Here is an 18,897-nt window from a genome sequence, read left to right on the forward strand (position 1 = left end):
TTGCGTCAAAGGGGGCTGAGCAATGGCTCACGAGCTCCCAGCAAGGGCGGGCTGTGCCCTAGGAGCCGTGGGCCCACCCGCTACATGAGCAGGGCAACGGCACAGGAGCAGGTCAGAAGCGGCCACCCTGAGCCGTAATTTATTGCTGAGACTTTGAGGAACTGGGCGAGGGCAGTGTGAGCTGGCTGGGGCCGCCTCCAGTCACTTAGGGCCTCACTGCCTTAAAGCCCAAGCCCTGTGGGGCCCCAGGCGGCACCAGGCACTTGGTGGCTGAGGTGGCACTGAGATGTGGCAGATGTGTCGCCCAGGGCAGAGGAGGGGGCACTTGGCCCTCCAGACTTCTGCAGCCTTCACTCCTGACCCTGCGCCTGGGACTCCTGTGCCACCTGGAAGCCGACGTTTGGGGAAGCCTGGATGCCCGCCAGGCTGCTGGTGCCTTCCTGGGTCTCCTGTCACTGTGATGCCCGCGGCACCGCCCTGTCCAGGACCCGGGTCCGGGCCAGTGGGGAACGGGTAGCTGGAACCTGGGCAGGTGTGCGTTTGGGGCCAGATAAGGGGCCGTGGGTTGACTGGAGTGTGGCTGTGCAGGGGAGCTGGCCATCCTCCCACCTGGGTCAGACGGGGGAGGAATGGCGACAGCGCCTGGCCACGGGGCAGCAGCCAGAGTGGCTGCAGCCGGCAGGACGGCTCTTCAGGCCCACGTCTCAGTCTGGAAGCGCAGTGTGCGCTGGAGGCTGGCGAGGTAGGCGGCAGCCTCAGGGGCGGAGAGCCCGCCTTCTTCCTGGAAGATGGACGTCAGGGCCTCTGACACATCTGCCGGCATGTACTTGGCATTGCTGGACAAACGTGAGGAAGAAGGCTCAGCGTGGCCGGGACCCCCGGAGGGCAGGCTTCCGCCCCGCCCCACAGTCCAGGCTCACCCTGCCAGGTAGAAGGAGGCGCCCCGGTGGTCCAGTAGCTCCCACACCAGCGGCCCGAGCTCCCGGAGCCGGTGCTGCACGTACACCTTCCGCTCCTGCGGGGTGGGGGCGGGGTGAGTCTGCGCCCGGCCCCGCTCCCGGTCTTGGTCTTCGGCGCACACCCACCTGATCTCGAGAGAAGGCTGTGACGAGACGCAGGCAGCCCCTCTCCTCCAGCTCCTTCCACTCGGCTTCCCAGTAGAAGTCCTGGTCTCGCTGGCGGCAGCCGAAGAACAGAAAGTTCTCTGGGGAGGCACAGGGTGGACTGGGACCTGGACTCGCCTGCAAGGCGCCTGCTGGCCGGCCCGGGCCCCACCCTGGACCTTGCTCGCTCACCTGTCCGGCCCTGGGCCACTCGCTCCTGCACAGCCGCTCGGAAGGGGGCCACGCCAGTGCCCGGTCCCACCATTATCACGGGTGTGTCTGGTGTCTGTGGGAAGGTCAGGCCACCAGACCGCGCCCACAAGGGCACCTGCACGGGTCCTGTTGCGGGATGGAAGTGGCATGAAGAGTCCTGGAGGACCAGGGTCTTAGCCCAAGACTGGCGGGAGCACACCTGGAAGATGGAGGGGCCTAGGCCCAACCCCTGCCCCCCTCCAGAGTCGCGGTCACCTTGCTCAGGGTCCAGGGACGCTAGCCAGGAGGAGCAGAGGCCGCGACGTGGCTCCTTGAGGCGCGTCTGGTACTGTACCACAGCCACGAGGATCTGCAGCCTCGAGGGGTGAGCCTAGGGGAGCAGAAGGTGGGCGCCCTGCCTCACCGGGCCTCCTGCCTGGCCAACCCGCCCGCAGTCCCCGCCCAAGCCCCGCCCACTCCACCCGGGGGCAGTCCCAGGTGCAGGTGCGCCGCTGCGGTCTGGCCTCAGCAGACCCTCACCAGCAGGGAGGAGGCGATGGAAAAGGCCCGGGGCCGGATCTGGGGGATGAGGTCCAGCAGGTAGTCTGGGGGGATGGCTGCCGCCGTGTGCGGGAAGTCACACAGCACCTGCAGCGGGACAGCCTCAGGAGGGCTGCGGCCAGCACAGCCGCACGTGGCTCTGCGCCTCTGCGCGCAGCCCCGGCCCCGCCCGCCGCGCCCCCCGCCCCCGCACCTCCAGGGCAGTCCGGCGCGGCCGGCTGCAGTACTCGCTCAGCTCCTCCTGGCCCGCGGCGGAGCTCAGCTCCAGCAGCTTGTCCCGCTCCAGCTCGTGAGGGGACAGACAGGCCAGGAGCTCGAAGAAGGAGCGTCGAGGCACGCTGGCGATGTCCAGGTACTGGGACACGAGGTGCCGCACAGAGCAGGGCTGGGGTAGCCGCTCGGGGCAGGACACGTCTGCAGGGAGTGGGGGACGTGGGAGGGCCAAGGAGCCAGAGGACCCCAGGGCAGGGGACTAGGGGCAACAGCCGGGGGTCCCGCAGCTTACCTGGCTCTCGAGGCCGCAGCGTGAAGCACTGGTTCGGGTCCAGGCCCAGCGCCTGGCAGAACTGCTGGACGTGGCTGGCGGCATTCTGGGGCAGGATTAGCACCACATCGCCAGCCGCAAAGCTGTGTGGGAAAGCCACGGGTTTGGGAGGGCCACGGGGACTGGGGGGCTGAAGTGGAGGGGAGCGAGTGTCTGAGATGGGGTCTCCCTGCCGGGGCTGCTGTCTGTGCTCCACCCTGCCAAGTGCTGCCCCTGCTTCGTGAGAGGCCCGCTGAAGCTCAGACCGCGGCCTAGCCGCTGCGGGCCCCAGGACGCACCCCGCCCCTGTCGTGTCTCTGGTCCTCACTTGATCCCAGAGCCTGTGATGTCGAACTCGATCAGACGGACGTCCTGGAAGTGTGAGGGCCCGGTGACCCTCCGGTTGGTGACCATGCGTGCCAGGAAGGGCTGCCGCTCTGAAGGGGGGCTCTGAGGCTCTGTCCTGACCCCATGCTGCACCCCAGAGCACGTCTCGGGGGCCTCCTGGAGGAACTGCAGGGCGAACTTGGAAGGCAAACTGTGGAGAGGGCGCTCCTGTCAGGCTGTCCGCGGGCCAGGAGGCCAAGGGGCCACGCTGCCGCACCGGGCGCTGGACCGAGGCGCACACTCACGGGACTCCAGGGGGGATCACGCCGAGGCCGACGGGCACAGGGTGCAGTCCCAGCACCTTCTCCCACAGGTCGTGCAGCCAGGGGTCAATGGCGGCGTCGGGCCTGGAGAGAGGGCATGCGGGCTGGTCTGGGGGCCCTGCTCACGGCGGGCCCCACGGGAGGGCATGCCCTCCACTCACCCCAGCTCGTGCTGGTCATCGCCCAGGCACACGGGCAGCAGGGCGGCGCCCCCGAGCTGCCGCAGCCGCCGGTACAGCTTCTTGGCCACAAAGTTGAACCTGAGAGCGAGCGAGAGGCTGGGGCTGTGGCAGACGGTCCTCCCAGGACACGAGCAGCACCGGTGGCCCCCACCGCCCCCACCCCTGGGGGCTTCATACAGAACAGAACCCATGAACGAGGGTCACCCTGCCACCGTTTTCTGTCCTCTTCTCCAAAGGAAACACGGGCTTCCTCCCACCGCATCCCGCCTTGGAGGTGCAGGAACCCTGCGGGCCCCCCGTAGCCTGCGCCGGACTATTGGGGTTTCAGTGTCTCGGGACTCAATGCCACAGGTAGCCTGAACACAAAGCCCCGGTCTTCCTCCCCTGGGAACCATCCGAGCAACACTAACCTTGCTCAGGACAGACACGTTGTCAAAACGTTGAAGAAAAGGCAGAGGCAGTTGCACTGTTGTGCCAGGAGCTGGTGGCCTCGGGGGTGGCTCCCCGGGGTGGGGGGTCTTTTGTACTCACTGCACTGTCCTCTGTGAGCTTGGTAAGCCCAGACAGCTCACAAAATGCGTTTTTATGACAGTAGAGAAAGGGCCGTTGGGCCTGTGCTGCCATCACACGTGAGCCCTTGAACACATGCTGCTGGCCAGCCGCAGACCCCGCCTCAGGCCTCGGACACAGGGCCAGGGCCATGGCCTTAAGCCTGGCGGGAGCCCTGGGGGCTGGGTCGCCTGTCCCTCCACGAGGACACCTTGCACTCAACCCTGAGGACGGTCCTCACTGGCCAGCGGCCGGCCTGCCCCTACTCACTTGGCATAAGAGGAGTCCCCCAGGCCCAGGACGGCGAAGTCCATCTGACAGAGGGAGGTCAACGGCAGGTGCTTCCGGAATATGAAGCTCCAGAAGTTCTGTAGGCAGAAGCAGCTGAGCTAAGGGCGCTGCTTGGGCACCAGGACCCCGGGCGGGGGCGGGGGCGGGGGCGGGGGCGGAGGGGCTGTTATTGAAACGAGACCATTTTTTTATTCCGTCACAATGGCAAGAAAACCCTGAAAAAGAAAGGTGCCCCAGGGCCACCACCATGGTGTCCCCAGAGGGCTGTGGGCCAGGGCACACTCCACTGGGGGCAGGGGCAGGCCAGTGGGGATGGAATCCCTTTGCTAGGAAGGGTCCAGCTGCCGCTGCCCTCAGCTCCTCCCAGGCCAAAGAAGTGCCGGCTCCTACACAGGTCCCCCTGGGATGGCTCCTCTTCCCTCCACTCGGGGTCCCAGGTCCCCGGGACCCCTCGATTCTCAGCCGCCTGCCGCCGGCTTGGGCTCTGCAGCCGCAGCCACAGCTCTGGCCTATCCCGTCAGACCCAGCAGATCCCGTGTTCTTGTCTCACTTGGCAGAATTCTCTCTCCCCTGGGCCCTGAGCACCATCAGGTCGCTGTGCGCTGGCTGAGGAACCACAGGGCGCCAGATGTGCTTCTAGAACACAGCTCCCCACTACCTTCGGCCCCGCCCACCTCCCTTCTGCTTCGTGTCTCATCCGACAGTGAGGACCCAGGTGCTGCCCGGGCACAGTCCTGCCTGCTGGCCCGGAACAGCCCCTGGCCTTCTCAAGGACTTCGCTGCACTGGCCACCCCTGAGGACTGTGCTGCTCGCCTTTCCTGAAGCCTCTAGGCCACTGGCTCCTGGGCGCATCCAGGCAAAGTCCAGGCGAAGATCACGCTCTCACGATGGCGTGTCTGAGCACGCCTCCATCGTACCCTCACACTGACCGGGGACTTGTGGAGCACTTAGATTGAAACTGACTTCCTTAAGAATTCGAGTAGGCCCAGCTGGACATTGTCTGCTGGGCCAGTGTCCCTGTGCGCCCTGCTCTGCCCTCAATGGATGAAGCCCTGCTGGGGTCTTTCCCCCTGGCTCCCCACGTCAACCCCACCCGGATCCTGGTCTTCAGCCCCTCTCCCCCCACTGTCTCTCTCCCACCCGCACTAAACTGGCCTGTCTCTCCCTTCTTGTGCCTCCTTTTTAACCCCCACCCCCATTCACTGCCAGAATCCTCTTGGAGTCGTTTAATGTACAGAGATTCCTAAAAGATCCTCTCCATTCCCTTCCTTGTTGATGGCCTGTTATCCAGCCTCTGAAACTGCTCTCCCAAGGTCAACAACAGTCCCTTCGCTGACAAAACTCCCAGACATCTGCCAGGCCTTATCTTCACTTCTGTGCAGCTTTGAGTGCTGGAGACATTCCTCCTGACAGTCTCTGCCCTGTCCCTGATCATGGACATGGTATGTGCCCTTTTCTTGCTGCCAGGGCCACTTTCCTGCCCTGTCACAGCTCGTCCTAGAGGGAGGGAGGAGCTTCCTTTCCCATGCCTCCTATTTTGGCCACTCCAACACCTGACTCCACCCAGGATCCTCATCAGAGCTCTGGCCCGTCCACCCATCTCCACCTGGATGACTTCTAGGCACCTGGCTCCCTCTAGTCTATTTCTGTGTGCGGAACTACCATCTGTCCTGGTACCCGAGCCTGAATCCGTCTTGATGCCACCTGCCTGCCCATTTTTGATTCCATATTCCGTCATTTCTACTTTCTTACCATCTCTGGGATGTGTCCACTTTTAGTCTCTTGCCTACACTGTGCATCCCCTGGTACTGATCTGGCTCTTACAGCCTGTCCCCTGCAGACAAGTGGTGGTTTTGCTAGAATACGAATGTGATTGTCACTCCATGGGTCCCATGGCCCTTCATTTCAAGCTCATGTGCCTCACGGTGGCAGCTGGGCTTCCTGGGACCAGCCCTGGCTTCCTTCCTCTCATTCCCTCCTACCCCAAGGTACTCCTTGACTCAGCCATCCTAACTGCTTTGCGCTCTCCCCAGAGGCTGGGCTGTTTTTCTCCTTTACACAGGCTGCTCCCAGTCTCCTGTTGCTTGGCTAGCCCCTACTTATAGAGGACTTGGCCTACACTCCTTCCAGAAAGCTCTCCCTGAGTCCCCAGGTTGGGCTGGATAGCCCTTATCAGTGCTTCCATAACACCTGGAACTTCCCCTGGCACTGTAGCTGCCTGTTAAACTTGTTACTTTTGCTATTAGTTCTGGAAGGGTAGAAATGTGGCTACTGACTTCATAGCTTGATTCTCAGAACTAGATCACGGTTGGAATAGAATGTGTGCTCAAAAGATGGTCAAAGAATTGAAAAATGTTCCCTGAAGGTAGCAGTTTTGAAATATATGTAAGACCCAAACTAGATTCACATGTAGCCATGGAAAAATACAAAAGGTTAAAATACTGGCCTGTTCAAGAGTTTATTAGGGAGGACAACGATAGCCCCCAACTCCACCCAAAGATAGCCTCTCAAATCCATGGCTACCGTGCAGATGGGGGGCAGGGGTAGGAAGTATTTATTGTGCTTCTTGGACTCTCCAGGCAATGAAAGTGGGGTGAGGGTCAAGGGAAGGGATCTGAGCTCCTGAACACAAAAAAGCCACTTCAGGTCGGCCTTACCTTCATGTTGTCAGGGGGGTCTCCTTGGCCTGTGGTTGCACAAACAAATATCACCAGGGGCTCATTAATCAGATTCACCTCAACGAAAAGACACATGTGTAAGACCTCAAACTGTAATGAGCAGGCGTCCTCCCCACAACCTGGCCCCTCTCCTGCGCTCAGGGTGGTAGGGTAAAGGGGCAACGACAGCACCCGCGAGCAGCTGGCCTCCCTTCTCTCTTGCCGGCTCCACCTTGCCCTCTCCTCCGCAGGCTAAGGTGAACAGCTGTTCCCAACTTTCCCGTCCCCTACATCCGCCGTAATGGAAGGGCCCTTTCTCAGACACAACGCGGCGTCCTGGGGTCGAGGGCTCTCCGCCGAGGTCAGGGAGCCCTCACCACGGGGTAGGAATCCAGGGCCTGCACACGGCAGCTGAGCCGCCGGCGCCGGGCCTCGCGGCCCAGCCTCTCCGACACATCCTGGGCCGTGCCCGTCTGGCTGCCGAAGAGCACGAGAAGCCGCGGGCTCGGCATGGGAGCGCGAGCACGCCGGGGGACCCCTGCACCCAGGCACCAGGCCGGCAAGCAGCCCTCGCAAATCCCGCAGGCCGCGACCGGCGCTGACTTCCGACTTCCGGCGCTGGCCGGAAGTGACGATCTCGGCCCGCGCCCGCCGGGGCATGGCGTCCGAGCGAGGTGGGCGCTCCCTGGCTCCCGGTGCTGGGTCCCGGGCCGGGGTCGGAGAGTCCGCGGGGCGCCGGGGCCGAGGGCCGGGGCAGGCGCGTCCGCTCGCTGCCTCCCGAGCGCCGCGGAGATAGGACGCGCAGCCCGGCGGCTGGGACGCCCGGCCGGGCCCCGGCCCGTCCTCAACCGGCGCGATGCTCTTCTCGCTCCGGGAGCTGGTGCAGTGGCTGGGGTTCGCCACCTTCGAGATCTTCGTGCACCTGCTGGCCCTGTTGGTGTTCTCCGTGCTGCTGGCACTGCGTGTGGACGGCCTGGCGCCCGGCCTCTCCTGGTGGAACGTGTTTGTGCCCTTCTTCGCCGCCGACGGGCTCAGCACTTACTTCACCACCATCGTGTCCGTGCGCCTCTTCCAGGACGGAGAGAAGCGACTGGCCGTCCTCCGGCTCTTCTGGGTCCTCACGGTTCTTAGCCTCAAGTTCGTTTTCGAGATGTTATTGTGCCAGAAGCTGGTGGAGCAGACTCGGGAGCTCTGGTTCGGCCTGATCACGTCTCCGGTCTTCATTCTCCTGCAACTGCTCATGATCCGCGCCTGCCGGGTCAACTAGCCTCGCAGAGGAGCCGGAGAGGGAGCTCCGGGTAGCTAGAAGGCTGGACTCCAAGCTGAAGTCCCACTTCCACCGCACCAGAGAAGTCTGAGTCTGAAAGTAATGCCAGATTGTGTCTTGCAGCGGGCCCAGTTTTCTCTGTACCAGTCATGTCTGAAACTGTTCTCCCAGAAGGGCTGAAAAGAACAGCCTTGATCCTTAAAATGTGTTTCTTGTTATCTCACGCTTTGAATAGCTAATCCCGAATTGAGAACTCCTCTGACAGTTGGAAGCTATATAAGTGAAACACCCCGATGAGGTCAGTGTTTTGATGGATCCTGGGAAATCACCCCACGCGCAAAGGCCGCAAAGCCAGTCTCTGGAATAGTCTCTGGCTCGCATCGTTGACCTAAAAGCTCAGTGTCCCATTCACCCAAACTTCCTTAGAGGTTTGAGCTCTAAAATGTGCAAACCAGCTTGTGTCTCCTCCACTGTGCCGCTGGGGAAAGGATGGTCCTTTCTTCATTCCAGCCCAGGTGACAGGAGTGTGTTGAGTAAGCATGATCTGGACTCTATCTGGAGATCTGTCGCGTGAGGAAAGAACTTTGCTTTAAAGGTTCTGCTTGGCTTCCTTTCCCAGCAGATTGCAGTATCATGACTTTTCCACCACCTTGTGGCCAGCACTGTTAACACAGCTGAGACAGAATTAGGCCTTTCTAGGGGACCAGAGGGAGAGGAACAGGTGCTTGTGATGCTCACAGGCTTTGAGACCTGAAAGTGTGAAGTTTGAGAATGGTCTCAGCCCACATTTGTTGGCCTGAGGTCTTAGGTTTGATGCCAGTCGGGTGCCAAATGAGAACATTTACTGGGATAAAAATAAAACGAGACTTTTGCTGAAATGCAAAGTGGTTTCCTGACGTGTTGAGAGTGAACACCCCCCGCTGTGTGCTGTAGCTGGTTCGAGCTGAGGCTGTGGTGGGGCTGGAACAGTGCAAGCGCTCTGTGGGTGGATGGGGTGGGGGTGCCCCTCCGAAAATCCTTCCTCCTCGGGGACCGCATGAAAACAACTGGGGTAGGCCTGTGTTTTGGACCTACCAAGTAGTTTGTATGACATCAAAGCCTTGGTGTCCTGCCAGTGTGTGGTCTTTGTGGGCCTTGCTGAGACTGTAGAATAGCAGTCAGCAAGCTGTGGCCTGAGGCCGGTTTTTGTACCCAAACATTTTTACATTTTTAAAGGGTTGTAAGAACAAAGAAGAATGCGTGACAGAAAGCAAATGTGGCCTGCTGTGTACAGGATTGCTCAGTCCTGACACTGTGGCCTTGGGGAAAGATCATTCTGTATTGGAAGGGGGCTCTCCTGAGCACTGTAGAATTGTAGTTTAGCAACATCCCTCGCCTTTACTTACTGGATGCCAGTTGCATCCCTCACTCGTGACAACCAGAGGTGTTTCCAGACATTGCCAAGTGTCCTGGAGGAAAATAACTGTCCCTGGTGAGCACCATTGGGCAAAAATATTTACTGTCTGGTTCTTCTACAAAACAGGTTTGTGGCCCCTTTGCCTAGGATGTATGCTGCATGGCCAGTGAGATGCTTGAGTTAGAGACTGCTCTGGTTTGTCCTCAGCTTCAAAAATGTCTCCTACCCAGAAGTGGCATCACTTGCGTCAAAGCCAGATGCACGCCGAATGTTTAGAGTGGGTTTCTTTTAAAGTAAATTTTAAGTTGCATCTTTTTTTGGCCCCTTGTTTTATTCTGGTAAGTCAAGAATCAGGTAATCATGTTGCTGTAGAGGTGATGCGCATAAGAAGGTTTAGCTTCCTTTGGAAAAGTGATTTACTATTGTGGCACCCAGAAGCTGAGAAGGGGACCCCAGGTGGAAATCTGCCCCAGGTCTTCACAGAACCCCAGGTGCCCTCGGAACTCCTTCCCTGAAAAACGAGTGGTGTGGGAGGCAGTAGTGTCATTGCAGAGCAACTGTGGGCAGGTATGGAAATACAGGTGACATCTGTCTATGTCACTGCTCCCCAATTTCCCCTTCTCCCCTAGGTCCCAGCAGACCTGAAAGAATGTGGTGATACTGGGAGTAATCTTCCTTATGGCACATGGGCGAGGAAGCTGTGTCCTCAGGGTCTGTGGGACCCGTATCAGCCTTGGGATGAGGGAAGTTCAACAGTAACTTGGGAGGCAACAGGACAGAATATATTGCCTGGCTTTGTGTCTTTCTGCTTTGGATAGCTGTGGGCCTGGGAGAGGGAGTCCCTTTCTTCTGTTCCTCCTCACAGCTTGCGCACCCCCTGTCCGTGCTTGGCGGGCCCTGGATGGCAGAGTATGGGGTAGAGCATCTCTCACTTGTATGAACAGTCATTTTCTAGGGCTGGCAAAAGCTAGGGGTTCCTGAGAAGCCGACTCCTCAGCACTAGTCGGGCTCCAACATTGGTATCTCTGCTAAGTCCCAAAGGGGACCTAGGACCACGGGTGGGCAGTCCCTAGACTGAGAGGCGTGACCCTGGTGTGCAGCCTGTGCACCAACCACGGGAGCGAGTATAGACTTCTGGTTCTGGAAAGGCCCGTCCTCCACCGCACTCTCAAAGAAGGGAACAGACGGGCGGGATGCTGGCACAGAGGAAGGACCTGGCTGGGCCAAGGTCAACCGCAACACAAGGGTTCATCTCACGCAACCCTCCAGGACCCACCCCGACCAGGCTCCGCCCCGCGGGTGCCCTGAGCCAGGCGCAGAGGCGGAAGTAAGGGCCACCAATGAGCAGCGCGGAGTGTCGGGGGCGTGCCCAAAGGGGCCTCCCCAATGGAGGCCGGCCTCGGCAGCGGGCGCTGTCCAACGAGACCCTGAAGCAGGCGGGATCAGGGAGAACGCTCTCCAATCAGCTAGGCTGGCCATCCTCCCCTGCCATAGGTGTGGCTGCCGCGTGAGGGAGGGTCTGAGCAGGCCGCCAATGGCCCGGGGCCGGGGGGGGCGTGGCCGCGGCGGGAAGGCCGGCGGCGGGCGGCGGCCGCAGTTCCCCCGCGCGCGCTGGCTCCGGCGGCCGCTCCGCAGCATGGCGGGTCTGGGGCGGCCTGGCCCGGGGCCCCGCGCCGCGCTGCCCGCCTGGAAACGGGAGATCCTGGAGCGGAAGCGGGCCAAGCTGGCGGCCCTGGGCGGGGGCGCGGCACCCGGGGCCGGGGCGGGCGCGGCGGAGCCCGCAGAGCCGGAGGCCGAGCGGCTCGTGCTGGCGGAGAGCCTGGGCCCGCTGCGCGAGAACCCGTTCATGCGGCTCGAGTCCGAGCGGCGGCGCGGGGCGCGGCGCGGCAGGGGCGCAGGCGCGGCGGGGGCGCGGCCGGTGCAGCAGCTGCTGGAGCTGTACAGCCGCGTGCCCGGCATACGCACCATCCGCGCTGACAACATCCTCATCATCGAGTCGGCGCCGGGCTTCCCGCTCGCCGGTCCCGGCCCCGCCGCCGGCCCGGCCGCCCGCATCCGCGCCGCCGAGGTGCATGTGTACGAGGCGCCGCCGCCGTCCGGCCGCGTCAGCCGCCTGCTCCAGAAGTTCGACTCTCCGGCCGCGCCGCGCCCGCACGAGAACCTAGAGCGTGGCCGCCCCCCGCCGCCGCCGCCGCCCCCCGCCGCGGGCCCAGCGGCCCGGCCCGTGGGCGAGCGCCCCGCCTGCTTCGAGCCGGAGCGCCGCGGCGCAGGTCCCGGGGCCCGGCGCAGCGACTTCCTGCAGAAGACGGGCAGCAACTCCTTCACCGTCCACCCTCGGGGCCTGCGCCGCGGTGCGGGCGCTCACCCGTTCCCCAATGGGCCCGCGGCCCCGGAGCCACAGGCCGGCGCTGCCAACGGCATCAAGGGCTCCGCGTCTGAGCCAGGCGAGTGGAAGCCAAAGGTGGAGTTGGGGGAACCTCCCGCCCACCCGCCCCCCAGCCCTGGGACCCCCGGTGCCACTTCGGCTGAGCCCCCCGCCCTGCACAGCCCTGCCAGTGCCACTCCCAGCCAGCGCCAGTGGGTCTCCGCGGCCACCAGCGCCAACGACTCCTTCGAAGTGCGGCCAGCCCCCAAGCCAGACATGGACACAATCCCTGCTGGGGACCTGCAGGCGCGGGCCCTGGCCAGCCTCCGCATGAACTCCCGCAACTCCTTTGTGTTCATCCCCAAGCACAAGGCTTCCGGGGCCCCTCCCCAAGGGACCTCCCAGCACCAGGAGCAGGGAGCCCAGCTGGTGCCTGGAGTGGGCAGTGTGCCTGTCCCCGGGAGGGGCCCCTTGGAGGTGGAGGGGGGTGCCTGCCCCAGGCCAGCCACTGCCCTCCTGGACCGGGCCTTTAGGTGGCAGAGGCCATCCTCGCCTCCCCCTTCCCTGCTGGCTGCCACGGAAGCTGAGCCTGCCAGCTTGGCCAAGAATGGTGGGGAGCCTGGGAGGCCAGGGCTTCCTGTCACCTTCATCGATGAAGTGGATTCGGAGGACGAAGTCCCCCAAGAAGCCAAACTGCCCTGCCCGGGTGCTGGCGTGCCTCTCTGGTACCACCCGTCAGAGCTCCAGCACCGAGGCAGCAACACCTTCACGGTGGTGCCCAAGAGGAAGCCAGGCACCCTGCGGGCCGATGGAGAGCCCAGACCACAGGAGGCTGAGGACGCGGAGGCGGGCAGCCTGTCTGAGCCCCCTGCTGACCTGGGGGACACCCCGAAGAAGCGCTACCCCACTGTGCATGAGATCGAGGTGATTGGCGGCTATTTGGCCCTGCAGAAATCCTGCCTCACCAAGACTGGCTCCTCGAGAAAGAAGGTTAGTACTGGGGCAGGGTCGCTGGCTTGGAGGCGATGGGTCACAGAGCTGTGGGTGTAGCATGTGCCTTGTTCCCAGGACACCTGGCCTGGGTGGGGCACTGCTCTGTGTGCCAGAGGAGAGCCTGGGCTGGGGGCCGGTGCCAGGAGGGGCTGAGCTTGGGGAGCGGTCCCTGGCCTGGGCCCCAGTAGAGCCCTAATAATGCAGGGGCCTTGGGGAGAGCTTGTCTTCTCTGTACATCACAAGGCTGATGCCTGGCTGCCAGTTCTTGAGGCTGTCTGGAGTTAGCTAGGCAGGCCTGTGTCACTGCAGGTCCTGCTGGGAGAAAGTCGGGGCCTGGCGGCTCTACCCTGGCCTAGCTGTGAGGGGGGCGCCTGGTGTGGTCTCCTAAAGTGCTGGCCTGTTCAGGTCACGGGTGCCAGGATGGAAGTGGGAAGGGGCAGGCCTGTGATTTGGGTGTGGTTGGATCCCTACCTCACTGCCGGCCTAAGGGTACAGCATCGGTAGCCATTTGGAGGGGAGCTCCCAGCTCCCCAGAAGCTCAGCAGGACCTTGTTTTCTGTGGGTGTTCCTTGAGCTCCTAGCGTGTGCCAGGATTAGTCTGAGTCGAGGGTGTGACGCTGGCGACACACGAGGACTCCCCCTCCTGCTGAGGAGGGGCCCGGAGCAGAGAGAGACCCAGGTGCAGGGCCGGCAGCCTGAGTCCTGGCAGCTCTGCCCTGCCTGGTGGCCTGGAACCCTCCGGGCACAAGAAAATGTCCCTCAGATTCTTCCTGGTCATTCCGCTCATTCTGTCGCCTGTGTCTGGCCCCGGGGCAAATTCCAGGGACAGCGCAGCGTGACCCCATCAGCAGGCAGGGGGCAGATGGCATGGCACTGGGGGACCTCCCCTATAGCTGTTGGTGTCTAAGCTCTGCCTTTGAGGCCACCTGTGCCCTCAGCCTCAGTTTCCCTGGGATGCTGGGTGGGGGCAGTGACAAGCTTGGCTGGCTGTCCCATCAGGCATGCCACCTCCTCCCTCTGTGTGCTTCCTTTCCATTTCCTGCTGTGGGTTGGCCCTGGCACACCTCTCCCCTCCTCCCATGTCATCCTCCCCTCCTCCCTGGGGTGAGGGCCTCTGCGCCCCCGCCAGCCTCTCCCGCGGGGTCGGACGTCCGCGCTGCCTCCTGCGGCGCTTCCGGTGGGCCACCGCCTGTGCCTTGTGCCTGACCTTGCCTCGCCTTCTCTGTCACCATGGGCCATGACTCTTCTACCCTCGCCCCTGCCCCTGCTCGTCCCCTCAGAGGCACAGTCAACGAGTGTCCATGGCCACCGGCCCCACCCCATACTCACACTGTCTGCCTTTCCTTCTGCTCTCTGCCCCTTGACCCCAGCTACACTGGGAGGCGGCCCTTTCCATGCTGGCCTGAGGACTGAAGGTGACGACAGCCCCCTGCTTTGTGAGGCTGGCAGAGCTCGTGGGTGCTAGAGCCACGGTGCTAACCAGCTGCCCCCCTGCCTTGAGCCTGGGACTGCAGGAACCTGAGCATCCCACCCTGGGCTGCGGACAGAGCTCTGGGGGCCCCTCGTGGCTGGGGTGGGGTGAGAAGGCCAAGGCGGGGGCCCGAGGGCCGGCAGGGCAGGAAGAAGTGATGGGAGGAAGCAGCCCAGAGCGGAGAGGGCTCCTCAGGCCTGGCCTCGGTCCCCGTGTCAGCCTGAGGGGCTTGCGGGTCCAGATGGATGAAGCCTGCCGTGGCCAAGGGGCCTGGCGAGCGCCCTGCCAGAGCAGCATGGCCTGCTGGCAGTGACTTCCCGCCTGCGCGTGCGCCAGCTGCCCTGCCCGGAAAGCGCCGGGCGCGTGCTGGGTGGGACGCAGGTGTGGGGCGGCGTGGCCCTTCAGAGCAGCCTGCCGGCCCCGGCCGCTCCTGTGCTCCCTTCTGCCCGTGGTTCCTGGGCACTTCTCCCGCCGTCCCCCCAGGCCTCATTCTCACCCCGACCACTCCGCCAGCCTGCGGTGTGATCACCGTCCTGCCCTCCCGCACCCTGCCAGGGACATGGTGGGGTGGAGGGCGGCAGGACCTGGGGGCCGACTGCTCATGTTGTCCCCTTCTGGCCGGCTGCCCCGGGGCGGTGGAGGGAGGGGCGTTGGTGTTTCTCCTGGGGACAGGTGTGGTAGGTAGGCTCTGCAGGGGGCCTGCCTGGGCAGCAGAGGTCAGGGGACCCGGCCAGGGCTGGCACTCAGTGAAAGCTGTTGTGCCCTTGGAGGGCTACAGCTCGGCCCCGGGCGGTGGGGGTGCCCAGCTGCCTGGCGCAGTGGGAGGCCTGCCTGGCGGGCTCACGTCCCCACTTAGTTATCGCTGAAGAATCACAGATGCTCTATCGCTCCTCCCGTGATGGCCAAGCCGGGGCTGGCTGCTGCGGGGTGGTGTGGGGCGGCCACACTCACCCCAGCCCAGCCCCCAGCCTGGTCCGGTGGGTGGGGTTGTCCAACGGTTCTCCACACCTGCCTCCCATGGGCTTGGCCTCCCTTTGTGAGGTGCCACCTGGCCAGGCTCCTGCCTGTCTGGTGGCTCTTCACCTGCCCCTTTGCTCTCCTCACCTCGTCACCTGCTGGTCCTCCGCCCAGCCCGAGCGTGTCACTGTCCCCAGGGCTGTATCCTCCGCCCTCGGGCCATCCACCCTCACCTCGCCCTTGGCGTGACTGCCACCCCAACACCCCGCCCCGCTGGCACGGCCTCGCCCTCGGTCTTGCTGCAGCCCTCAGACCCACTGTCCTGCTGCCCTCTGGGGCCGGTGATGTCACCTCCCGCCACGCGGGGCGGGAAACCAGGTGCCTGGTGCTGTCGTGGCTGCATCTCGTCTCGTCTGCCCTTCCCGTTCCCCCAACTCTTCCTGCAGGCCCCCCCCCCAGTGGTCTTTGTGAGCCCAGAGAGCACGGGGGCCTAGACCCTGCTCTCAGCTTCCCCGCCGGCACAGTCTGCCCTGAGCAGCGGGGGAACTTAGGGGCCGCGTGGGGTGGCGCCGAGCTCGGCCACGGCAGGGGATGGGCGCTCCTCCCCCGCCGAGGCTTGTTGGGGCTGGTTGAGCCGGGTCTGGCCCAGAGTCCGGGTGGGCGTGCTCAGCAGTGAGATGAGGGAACAAAGGGCCTGTGAGAGCCTGGAGGTGGGCCAGGCTGGACCTCCCCATCGGCTGACACAGCGGGCAAAGTCCCCAGAGCCAGGTGACCGGGTGTGTGCAAGGGCCAGCCCCACCCGCCCCTCCCACCTGCCTGGGGCCTGGAGGCCGGCCCCCAGCAGCCTGAGTCACGGGGTGTCCTGTGACCCACAGACATGCATTCATGAGTGGGGGCGGGGGCTGGTGGGGGTGGGACGTCACCGAGCCTGTGAGCACTGCCCCTCCCCCGCCTGGCAGGCCGTGCCAGGCTCGGTGCCCGGGCGTGCCCAGCCCCCTTGGACTCCGCTAGGAGCTGGCCATGCGGACGAATGGAGGCAGGCTCAGCCGGCCCGGCCCTGGCCGCTGGCCCTCCCGCGCCTTCAGCGGTGGGGGATGGGCCTGGAGGGCTGGGGGCCCCCGGGGAAGATGCCACGTACCCGGGTGGCTGGAGCCCCTCGCTGTGGGGCCTCGGAGCAGGGGGAGGCCCCAGGCTGGCAGCTCTACCCCGCCTCGGACTCCTAGGGCGTCGGGCCCCACGTCCCAGAGAGCCGGTCACGGAGCCCCAGCTGACTCCATCCGCACGCTGGCAGGCAGTGGGTGGGCACCTGCCCTGCTTGGCCTCTCGTGGCCAGGGCAGCTGGGGTGTCTGGGTAGGACCAGCGGGAGACAGAGCAGGTGAGGGGAAGCAGCAGACATCTCGCCTCTGGTCCTGCCTGACTCCAGGGCTCTGCTCCGGTCCCCGGCCACTCCCTGGGCCGGGCCGAGGACTTGCCCAGCAGGGTCCGTGCGTGAGCCGTGCTGGGGCGGGAAGCCCGGGAGCGGGCGGCGGGGGCCTGCCCTTGTTTCTGGACCCTGGCTCAGCAGGGCTGTGCCTCCTGCTCCGGGCGGGTCCTGCGTGTCCCACTATGCTCGGGCTGCCAGCCCCGCCCTCCCGTGAGGCCCCTCCATGTTGTCCTGTCCCTGGGCCCCGTGGTTCTCGGCCTGGGGGCCCGGCTCCTGCCGCGGCTCCTCCCGGGGGAGGAGGAGGAACTTGAGCTGGCCGCCGTGTCCTGTGCCCAGGAGTTTAATATTTCGAGCCCAGGCAGGACTGCTTCCATCTGCTGCCGGCGGGCCCGGCTCCTGTTTGTTACCAAACGCCGGGCCCGGCCCCGCCGAGTGGGCTCTGGGGGCTTGCAACTTGGGCATGAAATCCTGGGGCCTGCGGGCAGGGCAGGATGGAGGAGGGCCCTGTGGGCAGCCCCGGAGAATGAGAGGGTCATTGACCCCCGACTCGGTGCAGCCTCAAGCTAGCTCTGAATCACTGTAACATGGGGTGACGGCACTTGGTGCTGATTTCCTGGTGTTGGCGTGTGACAGCCACCTGGCCCGAGCACCTCATACAGGCTCTTGGGACCCTGGCCTGGGGTGGGCAGGAGCATCCAGGTGCCCAGCAAGCCGAGACGAGAACTTGGCTCTGGAGAAAGGCCCCGGCCGATGGCAGGAGCTGGCGGCAGCGGAGGGCAGGGGCCTTACTTCTGCTCTTACGGGAGCCACCAACTGGGAGGGGGTGTGGCTAGCACTCTGTTCCTTGAGAAGGCACCTTCTGACCCTGCTGGTTGCCTCTGAGGCTCCTGGAGCCCCCGAGGGTGCTAGCTGGGGTCTGGTCCCTGGGAGGGGTGGGAAGGGCTAGATGGGGCCTGGGGTGCCAGTCTTTAGACACAGTGGCCGTGGGTTGCCATGGGCAGCCTGACTTAGCTCTTCTGTGGGTGGCCTGGGCCTGCCTTCTGATGAGAGGCAGCCCCCATCTCGTGGAGCCTCTGGAGGGCTGATGGCATGTTCTGCTACCCTGCTCAGGCCTGACAGCCCCCCGTGCCCCTTGGTCCCGCGGGGGGCCTGGTGGCTGGGCACTGTGGTGGGCGGCAGCAGGGCTGACGTGCCTCCTCCCCTAGATGAAGATCTCCTTCAACGACAAGAGCCTGCACACCACCTTCGAGTACCCCTCCGAGAGCTCCCTGGTGCAGGAGGCCGAGGCCGAGGCTGGGTCGGAGTCTGAGGCGGAGGCGCAGGTAGAGGGGGACGTGGAGGACGAGGAGGAGGGGCCTGGCCTGAACGGGGCGGCGGAGCAGCCCTTCACGCTCTTCCTGCCCCGGGCCACCTTCGTGAGCAGCGTGGCGCCCGAGAGCCCTCGGCTGCCAGACGGTCGCTCAGGTGAGTGTGCCCACCTGTCCGGGCAGCCTGGGCCAGGGTCTGTGCCCCCACACACCCACACGTGTGCCCCTCGGCCTGCAGGCCTGTCCAGCTACACTCCAAAGCACTCCATGGCCTTCAGCAAGTGGCCGGAGCAGACGCTGGAGCCAGCTCCGAGCGAGGTGGAGCCTGCACAGAAGGAGGTCATGGTGAGTGGGGGTCCGGCCCAGGTGGAGGGGGTCTCTAACGCCTGGATGAGCCCCCATCGGCTACCTTCCCGCCCTTCAGCTCACCCCCGCCAGTCACAAGGACCTCTCGGACTTCCGCAGTGAGCCAGCCCTCTACTTCTGACTGCAGCCCTGCAGGGACAGCCCGGCTCTGCCGCATTCTGTACCCACCTCCGCCCTGCCAGACTCGGGCCCCATAACCCACCCTCCCTCCCTCTCCGGGGCCATTAAGTCGAGCTGGTGTTTGGGACCCGAGCCCGGGCACCTGGAGCGCGGTCCTTTGGGGCCGTCTGGGTCCCCCTCTCCAGCTCTGGTTCAGAGGCACCGCTTGTGGAGGGACAGGGTCCTGCTGGATGCCGTCCCCAGCACCTGTCGAGCGTGTCCGGAGTGAAGGACTGGCCCGGCGGCCTGTCCTCTGCGGGCCTGCAGCCCCTCCCAGCACGCCCGCGCCCCGGCTGAGCTCAGCCTGCCCCCTTTGTGACTAACGGGTCTTTTCTGACCACAGACTCAATAAACAGCACTGGACGAGGCCGCCTCCTTGTGTCCTTAGCCTGAGAAGCGGGTGCAGGGCTGGGGTCTGTGGGGCTCCACTAAAGCACCAGCAGCAGCGAAGAGCCCTCACAGGGTGTGACAGGGCCCCAGAGT

The 18,897-nt window shown here is 64.2% G+C and overlaps 3 protein-coding genes across 8 annotated transcripts; 2 read left to right on the top strand and 1 right to left on the bottom strand.

The window, feature by feature from the left end:
• Positions 1–106: 106 nt before the first annotated feature.
• On the bottom strand, positions 107–7,319 carry NDOR1 (NADPH dependent diflavin oxidoreductase 1). Of its 6 annotated transcripts, XM_016131002.2 has the most exons (14): positions 7,087–7,319; positions 6,710–6,787; positions 4,031–4,128; positions 3,191–3,289; positions 3,012–3,113; positions 2,708–2,917; positions 2,362–2,483; positions 2,050–2,270; positions 1,836–1,943; positions 1,572–1,686; positions 1,296–1,442; positions 1,086–1,204; positions 921–1,015; positions 107–836 (listed from the first exon to the last, which is right to left on the bottom strand). In XM_016131002.2, the coding sequence occupies exons 1-14, from the start codon at positions 7,219–7,221 to the stop codon at positions 692–694; spliced, it is 1,794 nt and encodes a 597-aa protein (XP_015986488.2). In that variant the 5' UTR covers positions 7,222–7,319; the 3' UTR covers positions 107–691. The 6 variants fall into 6 exon arrangements, with proteins under 6 accessions (XP_015986488.2, XP_015986486.2, XP_036095157.1 ...); XM_016131000.2 differs by having other exon boundaries at positions 1,296–1,686; XM_036239264.1 differs by having other exon boundaries at positions 1,296–1,686; positions 6,710–6,738; positions 6,942–7,192.
• A 32-nt stretch (positions 7,320–7,351) lies between these two features.
• Positions 7,352–8,860, top strand: TMEM203 (transmembrane protein 203). The gene has a single exon (XM_016131025.2). It carries the CDS (start codon positions 7,566–7,568, stop codon positions 7,974–7,976), a length of 411 nt encoding a protein of 136 aa, XP_015986511.1. The 5' UTR covers positions 7,352–7,565; the 3' UTR covers positions 7,977–8,860.
• A 2,031-nt stretch (positions 8,861–10,891) lies between these two features.
• TPRN (taperin) lies at positions 10,892–18,784 on the top strand. Its single transcript, XM_016130930.2, has 4 exons — positions 10,892–12,727; positions 17,788–18,046; positions 18,128–18,234; positions 18,314–18,784. Exons 1-4 carry the CDS (start codon positions 10,907–10,909, stop codon positions 18,374–18,376), a joined length of 2,250 nt encoding a protein of 749 aa, XP_015986416.2. The 5' UTR covers positions 10,892–10,906; the 3' UTR covers positions 18,377–18,784.
• Positions 18,785–18,897: the final 113 nt, after the last annotated feature.

Source organism: Rousettus aegyptiacus, unplaced genomic scaffold, assembly GCF_014176215.1.
Source record: "Rousettus aegyptiacus isolate mRouAeg1 unplaced genomic scaffold, mRouAeg1.p scaffold_m13_p_3, whole genome shotgun sequence".
Classification (NCBI taxonomy): Eukaryota; Metazoa; Chordata; class Mammalia; order Chiroptera; family Pteropodidae; genus Rousettus; species Rousettus aegyptiacus.

Coding starts and splice junctions, on each gene's coding strand:
- NDOR1 (XM_016130999.2), bottom strand. CDS start 7,221: ATGCCGAGCCCGCGGCTTCTCGTGCTCTTCGGCAGCCAGACGGGCACG. Junction 2,918..3,011: donor GTGATCCCCCCTGGAGTCCC/GTGAGTGTGCGC, acceptor CCCTCTCCACAG/TTTGCCTTCCAAGTTCGCCC. Junction 2,271..2,361: donor GCTGCGGCCTCGAGAGCCAG/GTAAGCTGCGGG, acceptor CACTCCCTGCAG/ACGTGTCCTGCCCCGAGCGG.
- TMEM203 (XM_016131025.2), top strand. CDS start 7,566: ATGCTCTTCTCGCTCCGGGAGCTGGTGCAGTGGCTGGGGTTCGCCACC.
- TPRN (XM_016130930.2), top strand. CDS start 10,907: ATGGCCCGGGGCCGGGGGGGGCGTGGCCGCGGCGGGAAGGCCGGCGGC. Junction 12,728..17,787: donor CTGGCTCCTCGAGAAAGAAG/GTTAGTACTGGG, acceptor CTCCTCCCCTAG/ATGAAGATCTCCTTCAACGA. Junction 18,235..18,313: donor CTGCACAGAAGGAGGTCATG/GTGAGTGGGGGT, acceptor CCCGCCCTTCAG/CTCACCCCCGCCAGTCACAA.